The sequence below is a fragment of the Triticum dicoccoides genome, chromosome 2B (assembly GCF_002162155.2).
Source record: "Triticum dicoccoides isolate Atlit2015 ecotype Zavitan chromosome 2B, WEW_v2.0, whole genome shotgun sequence".
NCBI lineage: Eukaryota > Viridiplantae > Streptophyta > Magnoliopsida > Poales > Poaceae > Triticum > Triticum dicoccoides.
In genome coordinates this window covers 248379362-248397636 of record NC_041383.1, presented here as the reverse complement: position 1 = coordinate 248397636, position 18275 = coordinate 248379362, and the positions used below count along the sequence as shown (strand labels likewise).

General features: G+C 50.1%; 2 protein-coding genes across 2 annotated transcripts; one reads left to right on the top strand and one right to left on the bottom strand.

The window, feature by feature from the left end:
- Positions 1-6155: 6155 nt before the first annotated feature.
- LOC119367633 (equilibrative nucleotide transporter 3-like) lies at positions 6156-8613 on the top strand. Its single transcript, XM_037633103.1, has 9 exons — positions 6156-6264; positions 6402-6506; positions 6612-6767; positions 6844-6987; positions 7104-7209; positions 7281-7456; positions 7537-7697; positions 7780-8038; positions 8172-8613. Exons 1-9 carry the CDS (start codon positions 6217-6219, stop codon positions 8277-8279), a joined length of 1263 nt encoding a protein of 420 aa, XP_037489000.1. The 5' UTR covers positions 6156-6216; the 3' UTR covers positions 8280-8613.
- Positions 8614-11063: 2450 nt separating this feature from the next.
- On the bottom strand, positions 11064-12369 carry LOC119360823 (GDSL esterase/lipase At4g10955-like). Its single transcript, XM_037626308.1, has 2 exons — positions 12266-12369; positions 11064-12163 (listed from the first exon to the last, which is right to left on the bottom strand). Exons 1-2 carry the CDS (start codon positions 12367-12369, stop codon positions 11137-11139), a joined length of 1131 nt encoding a protein of 376 aa, XP_037482205.1. The 3' UTR covers positions 11064-11136.
- Between the last annotated feature and the right edge of the window lie 5906 nt (positions 12370-18275).

Below are 18275 nucleotides of genomic sequence, written 5' to 3'. Positions count from 1 at the left end.
AGTGGGAGCACTACAACATTTTTCATAAGTATATGTGAATGACATATTGTTGATCGGAAATAATGTAGAATTATTCTGCAAAGCATAAAGGAGTGTTTGAAAGGAGTTTTTTCAAAGAAAGACCTCGGCAAAGCTACTTACATATTGAGCATCAAGATCTATTGAGATAGATCAAGACGCTTGATAAGATTTTCAATGAGTACATACCTTGACAAGATTTTGAAGTAGTTCAAAATGGAACAGTCAAAGAAAGAGTTCTTTGCTTGTGTTGCAAAGGTATAAAATTGAGTAAGACTCAAATCCCGACCACAGCAGAAAATAGAAAGAGAATGAAAGTCATTCCCTATGCATCAGTCATAGGCTCTATAAAAGTATGCCATGCTATGGACCAAACCTACTGTATACTCTGACCTGGTTTGGCAAGGGAGTACAATAGTGATCTAGGAGTAGATCACTGGACATTGGTCAAAATTATCCTTAGTGGAATAAGGATATGTTTCTCAATTATGGAGGTGACAAAAGGTTCATCGTAAAGGGTTACGTCGATACAAGTTTTGGCAGTGATCCAGATGACTCTAAAGTCTCAATCTAGATACATATTGAAAGTGGGAGCAATTAGCTAGAGTAGCTCCGTGCAGAGCATTGTAGACATAGAATATTTGCAAAATACATACGGCTCTGAATGTGACAGACTCGTTGACTAAGCTTCTCTCACAAGCAAAACATGATCACACCTTAGTACTCTTTGGGTGTTAATCACATAAGCGATGTGAACTAGATTATTGACTCTAGTAAACCCTTTGGGTGTTGGTCACATGACGATGTGAACTATGGGTGTTAATCATATACAGATATGAATATTGGTGTTAAATCACATGGTGATGTGAACTAGATTATTGACTCTAGTGCAAGTGGGAGACCGAAGGAAATATGCCCTAGAGGCAATAATATAGTTATTATTTATTTCCTTATTTCATGATAAATGTTTATTATTCATGCTAGAATTGTATTAACCGGAAACATAATACATGTGTGAATACATAGACAAACATAGTGTCACTAGTATGCCTCTACTTGACTAGCTCGTGAATCAAAGATGGTCAAGTTTCCTAGCCATAGACATGAGTTGTCATTTGATTAACGGGATCACATCATTAGGAGAATGATGTGATTGACTTGACCCATTCCGTTAGCTTAGCACTTGATCATTTAGTATGTTGCTATTGCTTTCTTCATGACTTATACATGTTCCTATGACTATGAGATTATGCAACTCTCATTTACCGGAGGAACACTTTGTGTGCTACCAAACGTCACAACGTAACTAGGTGATTATAAAGGAGCTATACAGGTGTCTCCGAAGGTAAATGTTGGGTTGGCGTATTTCGAGATTAGGATTTGTCACTCTGATAGTCGGAGAGGTATCTCTGGGCCCTCTCGGTAATGCACATCACTATAAGCCTTGCAAGCAATGTAACTAATGAGTTAGTTACGGAATGATGCATTACGTAACGAGTAAAAAGACTTGCCGGTAACGAGATTGAACTAGGTATTGGATACCGACGATCGAATCTCGGGCAAGTAACATACCGATGACAAAGGGAACAATGTATGTTGTTATGCGGTTTGACCGATAAAGATCTTCGTAGAATACGTGGGAGCCAATATGAGCATCCAGGTTCCGCTATTGGTTATTGACTGGAAACGTGTCTCGGTCATGTCTACATTGTTCTCGAACCCGTAGGGTCCGCACGCTTAAGGTTTCGATGACAGTTATATTATGAGTTTATGAGTTTTGATGTACCGAAGGAGTTCGGAGTCCCGGATGAGATCGGGGACATGACGAGGAGTCTCGAAATGGTCGAGACATAAAGATCGATATATTGGACGACTATATTCAGACTTCGGAAAGGTTCCGAATGATTCGGGTATTTTTTGGAGTACCTGAGAGTTACGGGAATTCGTCGGGGAGTATATGGGCCTTATTGGGCCATACGGGAATAGAGGAGAGAGGCCAAAAAGAAGGAGGCCTGCGCCCCTCTCTGGTCCGAATTGGACAAGGGGCGCAGCCCCCTTTCCTTCTTCCTCTCCCCCTCTTTCCCCTTCTCCTACTCCAACAAGGAAAGAGGGAGTCCTACTCCCGGTGGGAGTAGGACTCCCCTTGGCGCGCCCCCTCCTAGGCCGGCCGCCCCTCCCGCCTTGCTCCTTTATATACGGGGGCAGGGGGGCACCTCTAGGCACAACAACAATTGATCCCTTGGATCTCTTAGCCGTGTGTGGTGCCCCCCTCCACCAAGTCCACCTCGATAATATCGTAGCGGTGCTTAGGCGAAGCCCTGCGACGGTAGAACATCAAGATCATCACCACGCCGTCATGCTGACGGAACTCTCCCTCGACACTCGGCTGGATCGGAGTTCGAGGGACGTCATCGAGCTGAACGTGTGCTAGAACTCGGAGGTGCCGTAGTTTCGGTGCTTGATCGGTCGGGCCGTGAAGACGTACGACTACATCAACCGCGTTGTTCTAACGCTTCCGCTTTCGGTCTACAAGGGTACGTGGACACACTCTCCCCTCTCGTTGATATGCATCACCATGATCTTGCGTGTGCGTAGGATTTTTTTTAAAATTACTACGTTCCCCAACAATACCGGTGAACCTCGTTAACAAATCTCGGTGTCGTGCCTCATATGATTACTTGGTCCTTGGATGATCGACGATAATGCATTTCAAATTTATTTTAACAAGTGGTATTATGAGCTAGGTGGTTCGGAGGCTATGAATTTTGATCTAGAGGAAGTATCAAGTCTGACATTGCAGCCGGCAGCGGCGTGGTTCCCGACGAGATTGGAAACGAGGCAATCGAAAGCTGGAGGAGTTCTTGACGGGATCGGAAAGCAGCAGTTGCAGTAGGTGTCGGATGCAGAAGGATCGCGTGCGCGTTGCGGCAGCTGGGGACGTGCGGCGATCGATCAGCGGATACAGGCGCGCGCGGCGGTGTGTGCGTGCGGATCGCAAGTATGCGATCCGGAGGCACACGTGGCAGGCAATGCAGCCGAAGCCGAAGTGCTCGCGGTGTGGGCTGGCCCATCGGGGCTAGCTGGTGCCTGCACGTCTTGTGCTGGTGGACAAGGCGCGGAAGGAGCTGGCAAACTCTGTGTGGAAGCCTGGAAGGTCTGCGATGCATTTGCCTCAAAAAAAGAGTCTGCCATGCATGTTCAATTCATGCTCCACGAGATTTGTTCGTTGAAAAAAAGAGGACCGAGTCCTCATGTATACGACGCAAGGTAGCAGATTGTTCTGAGCGAAAAAGGAAAATCCATCAAGTTATACGTATCCATTGAAGCTAGCAGGGACATTGACAAAGCAACAAACATCATTGGAGGTTGAGCTAGAGCTACTACACGTGAAGATCAAAAGCGTTTTGATTGGATTGCTACTAGTACTGGGAGGTGACCACGTTAGGTTTGCTTGTGTACTTTGGCACCGTGGAAAGAAGCTCAGTTATTTTTCACAAGGTCGATTGTACGAAGAATCACGATGGCATCGGGCATCGGGTTTAAGGTGGAGAAATTCAACGAAACTGGAAACCTTGGGTTTTGGCAGACATGGATGAAAGATTATTGGCGCGACAGGAGGCTTAAAGGTGTTGCGGGAAGTCATGACAACTATGATGGAATTATTATATGATGGATGGAAATTCAGAGAAAATGATTTGGGAGCCTCGAGCGTGTCATGCAGCCGGACAAGGTTCGGCTTGGTCGGACTGGACAGACTGACGGGATCGACGCAAATCGGTTGATACATAAGACGGTGGTGGGATCGGCGTGGAAACATGTGGCACATGCCCGATGGCTTGTGTGGCTTCGACAAGACTATGCCGTGGGGTTGATTCAAGGTGGTGTGCACACAGAGCTTGAAGTCGACGGGACACGAGGGTGGACTGATCATCTACCATGGAGTCATGTTGAAGGTGGACCTGGATTGAGGGGTTGCGGTGTAAGGATCCAGATAATCGAAGCCTATTTCAGCTGAAGAAAAGCGAGTGACACGTAAATCGGACTAGAGCCCAGTGGTTTGATGGAAGCGTGAAACTTGTCATCGGTCAGCGATGATCGATGATACTCTGCAGTGGGGTTGAGTGGTGTGGGTTCGCGACCCTTGAGACTCGACCGGGACATCAGAGGCTCCGCGCGGTAATAGCGGCGAGGTGTGCGGTATGCACGGGACATGGAGATGAGCCAGGGCTCTGGTGGTCATACATGTGTTGAGACAACTGTGAATTTGACTCAAGATGACTACACGCAACGTTGAAATTCTTTCAAGTTCCAGACAGACGGTCAAGGAAGAGCGGTGATGTTGAGTTCAGATAACTCTTATGTGTGACACCCAATGTGTGAGTTGTTCACTTTCACGTAGGTCAGCAGTCGGTGTGCGATGGCGTTGAATGGATACTCAAGAAGTTGGGAGCGTAAACTAGAGTGATGTGGAACTTAATTTCGCTCGAGCGTTGATTGTGTTCAAGAAAATGAGGAACTACAAGTTGCAGTTGGAGTCCCATGCACTCTTTGGAGTAGCAGCGGTACTCATGTGATAAGCTCAAATCCAATATACATGGAAGTTTGACATATGGACGAATTCGGTGTGGTGGAGAATATTCGCCAAGGTGAAGTTTGTTAGAATTGTGTCGAATATTGTGTATAAGAGCATCTCCAGCCGTTGAGCCCCCCAGGAGGCATTTTTTCGCCTCCTGGGGGGCTGCCGGCGAGAACTTTGGTCTGGGGGCTGGAATTTGTCCACTCGTTGCGCCCCAGGAGCAGTGTTGGCGAGAAGCGGGGGCCGACTCCGCTGCCGTGGTCTTCGTCCGCTCCATCAGGGAGAGCGCCAGGAGCGCGCGCATGGCGCCGCTGTTGACCACGGCTAGGACGTGCTCGAGCTTGGCGGAGAGGTTGCGGAGCGCGGCGAGGCACGCCAGCCTTGTGTCGGCTGGGACGTCGGTGGCGGTGCGCGCGGCGACGAGGAATGGGAGGAGGTCGGCCGTGGAGAGCGGAAAGTTGGTGTTGGCCAGCGAGGAGACGGAGAGGAGGAGCCACGTCTTCTCCACAGCCGCCCAGGCCGTCCCGTCCGCAGCCGCGCGCGCGCGCAGGCCACGCCCTCCCGCTCGCAGGCCACGCCCGCGGCCGCGCTCGCCGCCCAGGCCGCGCCCTCCCGCGGCCCCGCGCTCGCCGCCCAGGACGTCCCGTCTGCTCCCTGGCCTCCAGCTCGGCCTCGATGGCGGAGGTTGAAGCAGCGCAGAGGCGCGCAGGCAACGAGCAGCGAGCCGGGAAGAGGACGAGGAGGCAGCCAAGGAGCGCGACGAGGACGAGGAGAAGGCCCCACCCGCCGGAGCAGCCGCTGCGAGCACGCGGTTGTTGGAAGAAAAGCCGTGAGGAGAGAGAGAACGCATGCGTGTCAGGGGAAAAGTGAGAGGAGAGAGGCTGCACGTGGGCCTTTGCATGCATTAACAAGTCGCTGGCGCTCTCAGATGCCTCCCTGGGGGCTGGGTTTCGATCGGGACTGCCGACGCTAAAATTGCAGGAAACCGGCGGAAAAAAGTGATCCTGGGGCGTGAGTGGAGATTTTTTTCTCCGCCGGCGGTGCAAAAGTGAGAGAAAAGGGCCTCTTTGGGGGACTAGTGGAGATGCTCTAAGCTAGCCTACAGTTGGACTCTGAGTAGTATTGTGTTTAAATAGGATATGGAGTCAAGTACTAGTAGGACACTTGTATCCTAGGCCTCTCATATATAGTGGGGCTAGACACACGATGTAACTTATGCCAACATAATAGTACATGTACGCAGGGGCAGCCGACGGCATGTGCCGGCGCCTAAGTTGCCGGTGTGCGGTATTGTGATAGTGTCACGGGGAGGAGCGTCTTTTAGTCAGATCCCGGGATGTAGCCATACCGGTGAATCTCGTTAACAAATGTCAGTGTCGTGCCTCATGTGATTGCTTAGTCCTGAATAATCGACGGTATGCCTCAGATTAATTCTAACATACTCTAACCGAGAAAGAGGCGTAGCTGTGTCGTCTGATTATCCTAAGCGTATATGCTAGCTAGGGTTCTTATTAGTATTTTCCTTTCACGACGCTTTCGATGCTAGCCGTCGACCCAAAGTCTTTCTTTTCTCATTTGTGTTCCTTGTTCTCGTTCCACAGGGCCACCAAAGCGAACCAGGCATGGCGTACGGCGAAGTTGACCATCGCGGGGTGCACACAACGCAGGAGGTTTGTTGCATCATGGATCATCATTTTCCTCCTGAGATAATTCCGTGCTTGATTGCTCCCTCCCTTGAATCACCTCGAGCATCTATTCATTTCTGCAAACACCTCCACAATATATATGATATGCATGCGTTGATCAGGGCAAGAGTTTGGGCGTTTTCATCTGCTGGCTTCTGGGCAACGGATGCCTCTTCGGGTACAACAGCATGCTCACCATCGAAGATTACTTCGTCCACCTCTTCCCGGTATAACAAACTTCTACTGGTATATGAATGTTTTTCTTCTTCCACATCGAGTATGCCACACACACACGCACACACAGAACTAATTTTTGACACTTGTAAATTCAGAACTACCATCCGGTCAGAGTCATCACTCTCACCTATCAGCCGTTCGTGCTCGTGGTAGCTGCGGTGTTCGCGTACCATGAGGCGAAAGTAAACACCAGGGTGCGCAACTTGGTGGGGTACTCACTCTTCTTCCTCGGCTCGCTCGCTCTCATCATCGTAAGCACATTTTCAGAAACTCAGTGTTCTGAACCATTAAACATTGACTGCTCGATTCCTCTCCCCTGCGCCGTAGCTGGATCTTGCGACGTCGGGAAGAGGTGGAATCGCAACCTTCATCGGCGTGTGTACGGTTGTGGCGGTGTTCGGCGTCGCGGAAGGTCACGTCGAAGGTGCCATGACCGGGGACCTGTCCTTGATGTGCCCGGAGTTCATACAGGTGAAATTTCTTGTGCCAGACATACAGTTAACGAGTTTGTTTCTTTGCAAGAGACATTTCTTTTCTTTGAGAAATACTTAGGAGACAGTAAATTGATATGACTTGTTTGAATCCAGTCATTTTCTGCTGGCATGGCTGCATCGGGCGCAATAACGTCGGCCCTGAGGCTCGTTACAAAAGCGGCCTTCGAGAAATCCAGAGACGGCCTTCGCAGGGGAGCTAGTATGCACCAAATCAAACCTCCAATTCGTTCCTAGTTTCTGCTTATTCATGCTCATATCTATATATTGCAGTGTTGTTCTTCGCTGCGTCATGCTTCTTCGAGCTGCTGTGCGTCGTGCTGTACGCCCACGTCTTCCCCAAGCTGCCAATAGTGAAGTTCTACCGTGCAAAGGCGGCTTCCGAGGGATCTCTGACGGTCGCCGCCGACCTTGCTGCCGCCGGCCTCCAAAGACACCCAAAACCATCGGTACCCCCCTCAACGCCAGTTGAAAACCGTAATCTAGTTCCCGGCAGACGGCAAATGAAAGATCCATACGTACGTTCCAGGCTGAAGACGGCCCAGCCATCCCTGAACGTTTGAGCAACAGGCAGCTCCTGATGCAGAACATTGACTACGCCTTGGACATGTTCCTCATCTACCTGCTGACGCTGTCCATCTTCCCAGGGTTTCTCGCCGAAGACCTCGGATCACACAGTCTGGGCTCCTGGTAATTTTGCCACCATCCCATTTTAGCATGCATCCAGATTTTGCTTACTACTACACGAAGGATGGAATGACAATGCTCGTAGGTATGCGCTGGTGCTGATCGCGACCTACAACGGCTCGGACCTGATCGGGAGATACGTGCCTCTGGTGGAGGGCATCAAGGTGACGTCTCGGAGAGGACTGCTGGCCGCGGTGCTCGCCCGGTACCTGCTCCTCCCGGCGTTCTACTGCGCCGCCAGGTACGGAGGGGAGGCCTGGATGATCGTCCTCGTATCGGCTCTGGGACTCACCAACGGGTACCTGACGGTCTGCGTCCTGACCGAGGCGCCCAGACCCTACAAGGTTAGCTTAGCTCGTGTTGCACAATCATTCCACACTGAACGCGTTAGCTTAGCTACTACTCTTTTTATCCATTTTGATGACAAGTATTTTCGGACGGAGGGAGTACTGAGTTACCTTCGTGCCTTTTGTCCAGGGGCCAGAACAGAATGCTCTCGGAAACCTGCTCGTGTTTTGCCTCTTGGCAGGCATATGTTTAGGCGCTGTCCTTGACTGGCTGTGGCTCATAGGCAAAGGATGGTGATCAAACCCATGGCCCGCATGTCATCCAGACTTGTTCCAGATTGAAAAGCACTTTTCATCTTTCCTCTTCTTTCTTTTCTTATTCCTTTTTGGTGTTGGTGCTCTTTCCTGCAAGGGGGCTGCAACTAGTTGGAGCACCAAGCACCTGCAGGCAAATAGGTGATCACGGTTTTTCTGCGCCTTGATTGTTGTTCCACTTTCGATGTGTGTTCACGCTGCCCTTTTATTTAGGTTCAATCTTATTGCATTTTGGTTGTCATAGCTTTGTTCATTATAGACGTATGACTATATCCGGAATTTAAAACTCTGGAAAGATGCTGAATGTATTAATCGATGCAAGGCAAGGCATTCCCTTCTTTTCACAAAATGCCTCCATGTTCTATTTCATTCTCAGTTAAAAGAACAAATCAACATGAATGAACCGTCGTTTATAAATTTTGGTGGATCATCAATATTTGGGCGCCAAAACTTCATATCACGGGCATAAAAACTGGACCGATTTTTGAACGCACGTACGTAGTGCTCGGTGACCCCCGCGTCGCTCCGCCTAGGCGACCCGGGGGTGACCTAACTAGCGCCGCCGCCGTTTCCTCCTACACCCTCCCTTCCTCGCGCTGACGCCAGAGGATGCCGGCGGGCAAAGCCCCCGTGGCTGACGGCGGTGGCGGGGGTTCTGCTGCACGATGTCTCCGTGATCTGGGCCGGCAGATCGCGTTTCGTCACGCCCCTCGGCTCCCTCGGTGTTGATCCCTGCCTCGCGCGCGTCCGCGTTCATGGATCGGCCGGTTCGGCTTCCTGGCGGCGGCGTTGTGGGACGGGGGTTGGATCTGGGACTTCTTCCCAGATCCGGTCAGTGCGGACTCGGAGTCGAGGTGGGGTCGGCCGGCGGTCGTGCTCGCTTCATCTACCGTGGTTCTGGGGCTCGGGCGCGGTGGATCTTCGCACGGGTGTCCCGATCTGACGTGTGGGTGGCCTGGCATCGGCCACGCAACGATGTCGATTCTTCCGCGATCAACGGTTCATCCCGGTGGTACGGCGGCGACGTTTCCATGGGGTGTGGCTGAAGACCGTGGAGATGGATTAGGTGGTCCCGACGGTGATAGATGTGAGTGTGCCAGTGAAAGCTTTGTTTCGGGCTTCGCCGAAACCCTCGACGACGGCGCCCGTGGGCGTCGTTACCTTGCTGGAGGCGTTGTGGGTTGATTCTCAGTCCTGTGTGCTCCAGGGGAAACCTCAGATCTGAGTTTTGCAGATCGGAGGATGGCGATGTTCCTGCTTCGTCACCCCCATGGGGTCATCATCTTTGGAGCCATACATCGACTGGAGGGACAAGTGTTTGGCTTCGGTAGCTGGGCGCAGGTCTCCGTGTGTCTAGTGCGGTGACCAAGGTGGAGCGGCATGCCATTTACGATATTGACGATGGCGAGTCTGGGCAGCATGGTGCAGCGTGGTCTTGTTGCTAGACACCATTTCATGGGCGGGCGCAGGAGGGTGACGCTGTCTGGCGCCGTGGTGGTGTCAACGGCGGAAGGGTCTGGCAAGATCAATGCATGAATCACGCCTGAAGATGGGACAATGATAGATGGCGACGACAGATTCTAGAGCGTGCGCAGGCGGTACGCGCTGAGGGTTTGCTTCACCGGTTGGTGCTCCTGGCTAGCTGGCGGGCAGGCTGGTGAGGCCACCGGTTCTCATTGTGTGTGTTGGCAAGAGGTCAGAACACATCATCAACTTTGTAGGTAGGGCGACAGTGGTCGCCAGAAAAAGTGGCTTTGGGTCGATTAATGCATTTATTTTGTAAGACTTTGTTGAATAATATAATAAAGATGGCTGTATGCATCGCTCGATGCAGAGGCTGGAGATTATCCTCCTTTTCAAAAAAGAATCGGACATAAAAACTGGAGTAGGGTAATTTTTTTCTCATGTTTCGGTCATATTCATCATCAAACTGTGGCATGCAATAATAATCAGTTCATCACCATCAATAACAAATGATTAACATGCATCTCCACCTCTCGCACAAAGATCCTCTTCAGGGCCGACTAGTGACCACTATGTCTACCATCATTTTCATTAGAGGTTTCGTTGTTGCCGTCATTTTTAACCAATATGTTGTGCCAATAAGAAAAGGAGATTAGTCATGATTTCTCTAGGGTTTCTATTCCCGACATCATCATTGCGAAAGGTGAAGGAGGCAATATCGCTACACATATTTTTCATAGGCAAAATGCATAAATGCTTGGCTTCAAATTAACAAAGCCCCAAACACATGACCAGGTACATGGTGCTAATAAAACAACTACAAACATCAATAAAAAAATAAGCACATATTCCCTCCGTCCCAAAATAAGTGTCTTGAGCTTAGTACAAATTTGTACTAGAACTAGTACAAAGTTAAGGCACTTATTTTGGGAGGGGGGAGTATTCAAAAGAGCAAGAACATGCCCACCTTGTAGTCAAAGAATCCCTGCAGAGCAGAAGTTGGATCCTAGGGAGAAGAAACAATCATCAAGCGAAGGACACAATCTCGTCACGAGATCGGGCTGACTCAAATGTCAACCTTATCCAACTCCAGAGAGGTATCCCCAGGGTAATAACATCAATCGATACTATCTTCGTCTCAATCGACTGAGACTTCGTTAGGTCTCAATCGATTCCATCTTCGTTTAATTTTGCATGAAGATTCGTGTAAACAATTTCTTTTTATTTTCTTTTTTTTTATATACCATATCATTTGACTGAGACTTGGTTAAGTCTCAGTTGACCGAGAACGGGCAACATCTGAAAAATAATGTAGGATGAAGATACACTGTAGCCTGAAATTGATATAATGATATACTCGAGCATGAACTATATGGTCAAGCGAAGCTATAACGTCTGTCGCTCAGCCTGAGGTCGGCGTCCGGTTTCCACCACTGCTGGAGCTCGTGTGCGGCCAACGACTGCTGGACTAAGTTGGCGTTTCTGTCCATGCTCGAGTTCTTCCAGAGCGTCGCGGATGGCAGGAGGTGCGGCCGCTCTTTCTCCTTGCCGAGCGCGGAGAAGAGCATGTCGCGGTACGACAGCGTGGTGGCCGACTTGGCGCCACGGCAGCGCTCCTCCAGCTGCTGCCGCTGCTCGAAGTAGCCGATGAAGCCCTGGCAGATGACGTCCCTCTCGTGCACGTACAGGTTTGGCGCCCACGGGGACAGCCGCTCAAACAACCTCTCCATGCGCTTCCGATGCGGGCTGAGAACCAGCCCGAGCCCGGCCTTGACGAGGTTGCTCTTGGCGAGCAGTTCCCTCCTCACCCCCTCCGACGGGAGCATCACGTTGATCGCCGGAATGGTCGACACGTGCGGCGGGTTGAAGAGGAAGGTCGGGAGGCTGCGGCCCTGCTCCGCCATCATGGTCCGCCCCACCTCCAGCGCCAGCGACGCGCCGAGAGAGTGCCCCGCGAGCCACACGACGCCGCTGCCTTCGGAGCCGGCTTTGCCCCTGGCGATGGTGGCGAGGAGCGTGTCCACCGCCCGGTGCGCGAGCTCGGAGCGCTTGGAGTCCGAGAGCGTGTTGGCCATGATCTTGAAGTCGAGGAACAGGTCGTGTATCGCCTTGGGATGCGGCAGCATAGTCCCTCGGAAGGCCACGATGTACTGCGGAGCACAAGGGTTGCGGCGTCCGCCCGCCACGGGGACGTGCTCATAGATGGCGCCGAAGATGAGCTTGTCGCACTTGCGCCTGAAGGATTCCTCCGTGAGCACGGCGCTGAGGCGGAAGTGGAAGCTCTCCCACCACGGCGGAGCCAGCGCCTCCGCGTGCACCCTGCACATGGTTCTGTCGTTCTCGAGGATGTAGGTGCCCTTCACGACGCAGGCGGCCACGCACCGACGATCCTCCTCGTTGTTCCTGTCACACAATCAATTGTATACAGAACTACAGATCAGTTGCCGCAAGGCAAATACGCACACACCTTCTTCCGCACCAATATATGGACGCATGAAAACATACCAGTCGATCATCATTGGAGAAGAACGGCCGGCGCCGGATCGAGACATGATGTGCGTTGGCCCAGAGACATCGAAGCGGTCCGCGAGGTCGACGTTGGAAGCCATTGATTGGTGAATGCGGGCGCCCGGTTGAGATTGATGGGAACTTGGATCAGATGTGGTGCTGCGCTCCAGCCTCCTGTGATTTGCCACGGAAGTCTACAATCGAGGAGCGGATATACATACGTAGGAGTACGTGGGCTAGACATTTTTTTCTTTGACCTGGCTGGTTAGAATTTAGAACTACCAAGTAGTTTCAGTTGGCAAATTCTTTTTTTTTTCTGTTAGCTGCAACTTGCAATGGTTACTAAAAATATAAGTCCACTAGGTCAGTGGCGGAGCTTGGGCTGATTTTATGGAGGGGCAAATGGGCTGGAGGGGCAAGAAATATGAGTTTAGGCTGATTTTAACTGAGCATATGGGCTGAATACTAGGGAATATATGCTAGTTTTCTCATGGGCTGGGGGGGCAATGGCCCAGGTTGCTCTCCACTAAGCTCCGCCACTGCACTAGGTCTAGGTGCATAGAACAACAAGTGCACTTGGTCGAAAAGAAAAGGAAGTGCCCAAGTGGTACTCTCTGAATGTAGGAGACGACACTCAAAAAGAAAAAAAAGTAGAAGACCAAGTCAAAATGCCTGTACTTATATAGCGGGCTGTTTCTCACATCGGGATGTTTAGTCGGAACCACCGATTCCATCGTTGCTGGCACCTATACAATATATCCTTTTTCAGTTCGCAACAGCACGTATTATACCTATTAAAAATGCCTGTTGACATGTCTTTTTGTTCTAATCCACACAAAAAAAACGAAAATGTTAACGCCCACACGTGTGGGCGTTTGCACATCGTCCACACGCCTTCATCACCATTCATTTTGCCACGTATGAATAGATGACATCAGCAGAATTTTTTTTGGTTTTCGGCTTAAAAATGTTGTATCTTCTAAATAAAAAAGCGAACTAAAAATCCGTTTTCACCATTAAATCCGTCTCGACGAGATCTTCAAAACTAGACCCCATGTTGATATGTTTCGACGAATTTTTTTGCCCAGAAGTTGCCATGATGTTTACACTGCAGTTGCCATAGGGCTTAAACAAAAGTTGCCATGTGGCAATTTTAGTTTGTAGATCATGGCAATTTTAGTATTTTAATGATGGCAACTCCAGTACTTTGACCATGAAAATTATTTTTTGTATGAATTATGGCAATTTTACGTGCATGTATCATGGCAATTTTAGTTTATGGTTCATGGCAAGTATAGTTTCTTAATTCCCCGTTTTATAAATGTCAAAATTTACTTTTAAATGTAGAACAAATAGCTGAAACATATCATGGCAACTTCAGTGTAAACATCATGGCAATTCATATGCAATAGACACGGCAACTTTTAATCCAAAAAAAATTCATCAAAACATATCAACATGGGATCTAGTTTCGAAGATCTCATCACGAGGGATTTAATGGTGAAAACGGATCTTCAATCGGATTTTTCGTTTAAGAGATAAAACATTTTTAAAACTGAAAATCCAAAAAAAATCTTACATGCATGCATGCGATGACGTAGCAATCTGTTTGCATTAGAGACGTGTGGTGCGTCTCGCTTCATGCCACACGTGTGGCAGTTAGCAGCGTCCAAAAAAAAGCAACATAGCAGATGGTTTAGAGAGGCTAAACCATATGAAAGTCGGATGTGAGCAACCTGGTGGTGGGCATGGCCTCGTCAACCGGAAAACCATCTGCCGACCTCATCACCTCGGTGGACTCGGTATTCTTGACCTCCTGAAACTCAGTTCAGTCCTCCGTGTTTATTGGTTTTTTTAAAAGGAGGTCATCCCCCGGCCTCTGCATCAAAACAATACATACGGCTATATTATGGTATGACCAGACAAGCACCTCCCACCCCTGGATCGACACTACCCCTCCTTGCCACAAGCGTGGCCACGATGCTTGGCTTAATGGTGCAGTCCTGAAGTTCATTAGTTGTCCCAGACATTTTCTCATCGCTAGAAGAAAGCGACGATCAGTGCACTCTGAACTGTCTGCCAACAGTTGAGTTGAGTTCCAACGCTTTCGGGATGGGGTGGGCGAGGTGGGAACTATCTGACGACATTTTGTTTCTTTCTTAGGCTTTTTGGTTTCTTTGTTTCTTTTTTGGTTTTCTACCGTTTCTTTCCTCTCTATTTTCTGGTATTTCTTTCTTGGTTTTTCTGTTCTTTTGTTCTTTTTATTTCTTTCATTACATGTCTACTTTTTTCATACATAATGTAGAATTTTTTGTATAAACCAGGAACATAAATTTTGCATGTTTAACATTTCTAAATACATGACTAACATTTAACAAAAGGGTTAATTATTCTTTTGCCCTCAGTGGTGTCCATTTGCTCAGTTTTGCCCTCAGATGCGAATTGTGGTCAGTTTTACCCCTAGTCCGTGCGCACCGACTCGTTCCGTGAACTCTGTCATCTCCCTCAGGTCAACATTTTGACTCGGCCCTTACAGGTGGGACTATGCGGCAGGGACGGCCAATTTTATTCAGGCAGTTGCACGCGTGGCTTGTGGGACCCCGCAGAGAGCCGTTGAGCAGAGAGCCGTTGCGGGTGTGTTATATAAGCGGGTGAGGGAGTCCTGGACTAGGGGGTGTCCGGATAGCCGAACTATCATCATTGGCCGGACTCCAAGACTATGAAGATACAAGATTGAAGACTTCGTTCCGTGTCCGGATGGGACTTTCCTTGGCGTGGAAGGCAAGCTTGGCAATACGGATATGTAGATCTCCTACCATTGTAACCGACTCTGTGTAACCCTAGCCCTCCCCGGTGTCTATATAAACCGGATGGTTTTAGTCCATAGGACGAACAACAATCATACCATAGGCTAGCTTCTAGGGTTTAGCCTCCTTGATCTCGTGCTAGATCTACTCTTGTACTACCCATATCATCAATATCAATCAAGCAGGAGTAGGGTTTTACCTCCATCGAGAGGGCCCGAACCTGTGTAAAAACATCGTGTCCCTTGTCTCCTGTTACCATCCACCTAGACGCACAGTTCGGGACCCCCTACCCGAGATTCGCCGGTTTTGACACCGACATTGGTGCTTTCATTGAGAGTTCCTCTGTGTCGTCGCCCATAGGCCCGATGGCTCCTTCGATCATCAACAACAACACGGTCCAGGGTGAGACTTTTCTCCCCGGACAGATCTTCGTATTCGGCGGCTTTGCACTGCGGGCCAATTCGCTTGGCCATCTGGAGCAGATCGAAAGCTACGCCCCTGGCCGTCAGGTCAGATTTGAAAGTTTGAACTATACGGCTGACATCCGTGGAGACTTGATCTTCGACGGATTCGAGCCACAGCCGAGCGTGCCGCACTGTCCCGGTGGGCACGATCTAGCTCTGCTGCCGGACAGTGCCCTGGAGGCCGCACAAGAGTCCGCTCCGACCCTTAACTCAGAGCCGACTGCGCCGATCGAGGAGGGGTGGCTAGACACCGCCTCGGGGGCTGCTACCTCTACGGCGATGGAGCCGAATACCGACCCTGTCCCTTGTAAAGCTCGTGACTCCAAAGTGCCGGACTCCTATCCGGACCCTGAACCTTCCGCGCCCCTGCCAATCGAATCCGATCAGGCGCCGATCAGGGAGTTCACCGCTACGGACATCTTTCAGCACTCGCCTTTTGGTGACATCCTGAATTCACTAAAGTGTCTCTCTTTGTCAGGAGAGCCTTGGCCGGATTATGGCCAGGACGGTTGGGATACGGACGACGAAGAAATTCAAAGCCCGCCCAACACCCACTTTGTAGCCACTGTCGACGACCTAACCGACATGCTAGACTTCGACTCCGAAGACATCGACGGTATGGACGACGATGCCGGAGACAACCAAGAACCAACGCCCACAGGGCACTGGAAAGCCACCTCAACTCACGATGTATACATGGTGGATACACCAAAAGGAAGCGATAACGAGGAACAACGGGACGCGGCGAAGGATAATTCCCCCGAAAAACAGCCAAAACGGCGACGCAAACGCCGCCTGAAGTCCCGCCTCGATAACAACAGCACCCATACAGACCCAGCCGTAGAGCAGGGCGAACCAGTGGACGACGAACATGCCACCAAGCAACCGTCCGAACAGGATGAATTGGACGAGTAACCCATCCCCGGCGAAAACAACAGTCCAGACGATCTCACGCCGGACACATCACCGGAGCATAAGAACCTCCACAAAAGGCTCGTCGCCACTGCAAGAAGTTTGAAGAAGCAGAAGCGGAAGCTCAGAACAGCGGAAGACGTACTCATAATGAGATGCAGCAAAGTACTCAAGACCGCAGATAAATACGGCGATAGTCACCAAGCAAAGAGCTACCCGAAGCGCAAGTTGTTGCCCTCGACGAGGAGGCCGTAGAGCCCCCACAGTCAAAAAACAAAGAGGTCGCCTGGTCGGATAGACAACCACATGACAAGCAAAGAGCGGCAAGCGGCGCCGCACACAAGCCGGCACACGATCCAAATAAGGATCCTCGCAAAAAGGATGGCCCGGTCAGGTCCATCTATGGACCAAGAAAGAAGGCTCCAAGGAGCAACATAACACGTCAAGTGTTCGAAAATAACGGTACACCTAAATACAGGGGCGCCGCACATCCCCTATGTTTCACCGATGAGGTACTGGATCATGAATTTCCAGCGGGATTCAAGCCCGTAAACATAGAGGCATACGACGGAACAACAGACCCCGGAGTCTGGATTGAGGATTACATCCTACACATACATATGGCTAGAGGAGATGATCTCCATGCCATAAAATACCTACCCCTCAAGCTCAAAGGGCCAGCCCGGCATTGGCTCAAAAGCCTCCCAGAAAATACCATTGGAAGTTGGGAAGAGCTCGAGGATGCGTTTCAGGCAAATTTTCAGGGGACTTATGTCCGCCCTCTGGATGGAAACGATTTAAGTCACATAACTCAACAGCCCGGAGAGTCAGCCCGCAAATTCTAGAACAGATTCCTCACCAAAAAGAACCAAATAGTCGACTGTCCGGACGCCGAAGCCTTAGCAGCCTTCAAACATAACGTCCGAGACGAATGGCTCGCCAGACACCTCGGCCAGGAAAATCCAAGGACAATGCCCGCACTAACAAGCCTCATGACCCGCTTTTGCGCGGGAGAAGATAGCTGGCTGGCAAGATGCAGCACCAGCGACCCGAGTACATCCGAGGTCAGGGATGGAAATGGGAAACCACGACGCAGAAAAGACCAGCGCCGGACTAAAGAAAATGGCCCCAAGAACACGGCGGTCAACGCCGGGTTCAAAAGCTCTCGGCCAAACAACAAAACACTGCCTCTTAAGGACAACAGTGACGAGATATCCAACTTAAACAAAATCTTGGACATGATATGTCAAATCCACAGTACCCCCGGGAAGCCTGCAAACCATACCCACAGAGATTGTTGGGTCTTCAAGCAGTCCGGCTGACTTAACGCCGAACACAAGGGGCTCGATACACCAAGCGAGGACGATGACGAACCCCACAAGCAGAGCGCCGGAAAACAAAAGAACCTCCCACAAGAAGTCAAAACAGTGAATTCACTTCAAGTGATAACAAGGAAAAATAGGGCGGCACCTACTAAAGTACGCGCCACACGGTCCACCCCAGCGGAGTCCCGAAACTGGATGTCAAAACCAATTACTTTTGACCATCAGGACTACTCCAGAAGTATTCAAAACGCAGGATGGACTGCTTTGATATTGGATCCTATAATCGACGGATTACAATGTACTCAAGTCCTAATAGATGGCGGCAGCGATATAAACCTGCTATACCAGGACACAATCCGCAGAATGGGGATAGACCCTACCAAAATTCGCCATGACAACACTTCCTTTAAAGGAGTAACGCCAGGCCCTTATGCCAATTGTACGGGCTCCTTACTACTAGAAGTCATATTCAGTTCATCCGACAACTTCCGTCGCGAAA

Excerpts from the sequence above, each read along its gene's own strand:
- LOC119367633 (XM_037633103.1), top strand. The coding sequence starts at position 6,217 with ATGGCGTACGGCGAAGTTGACCATCGCGGGGTGCACACAACGCAGGAG. Across the intron at positions 6,265-6,401 it reads GGGTGCACACAACGCAGGAG|GGCAAGAGTTTGGGCGTTTT; the intron begins GTTTGTTGCATC and ends TGCGTTGATCAG. Across the intron at positions 7,457-7,536 it reads AAAGACACCCAAAACCATCG|GCTGAAGACGGCCCAGCCAT; the intron begins GTACCCCCCTCA and ends CGTACGTTCCAG.
- LOC119360823 (XM_037626308.1), bottom strand. The coding sequence starts at position 12,369 with ATGGCTTCCAACGTCGACCTCGCGGACCGCTTCGATGTCTCTGGGCCA. Across the intron at positions 12,164-12,265 it reads TCTCCAATGATGATCGACTG|GAACAACGAGGAGGATCGTC; the intron begins GTATGTTTTCAT and ends ATTGTGTGACAG.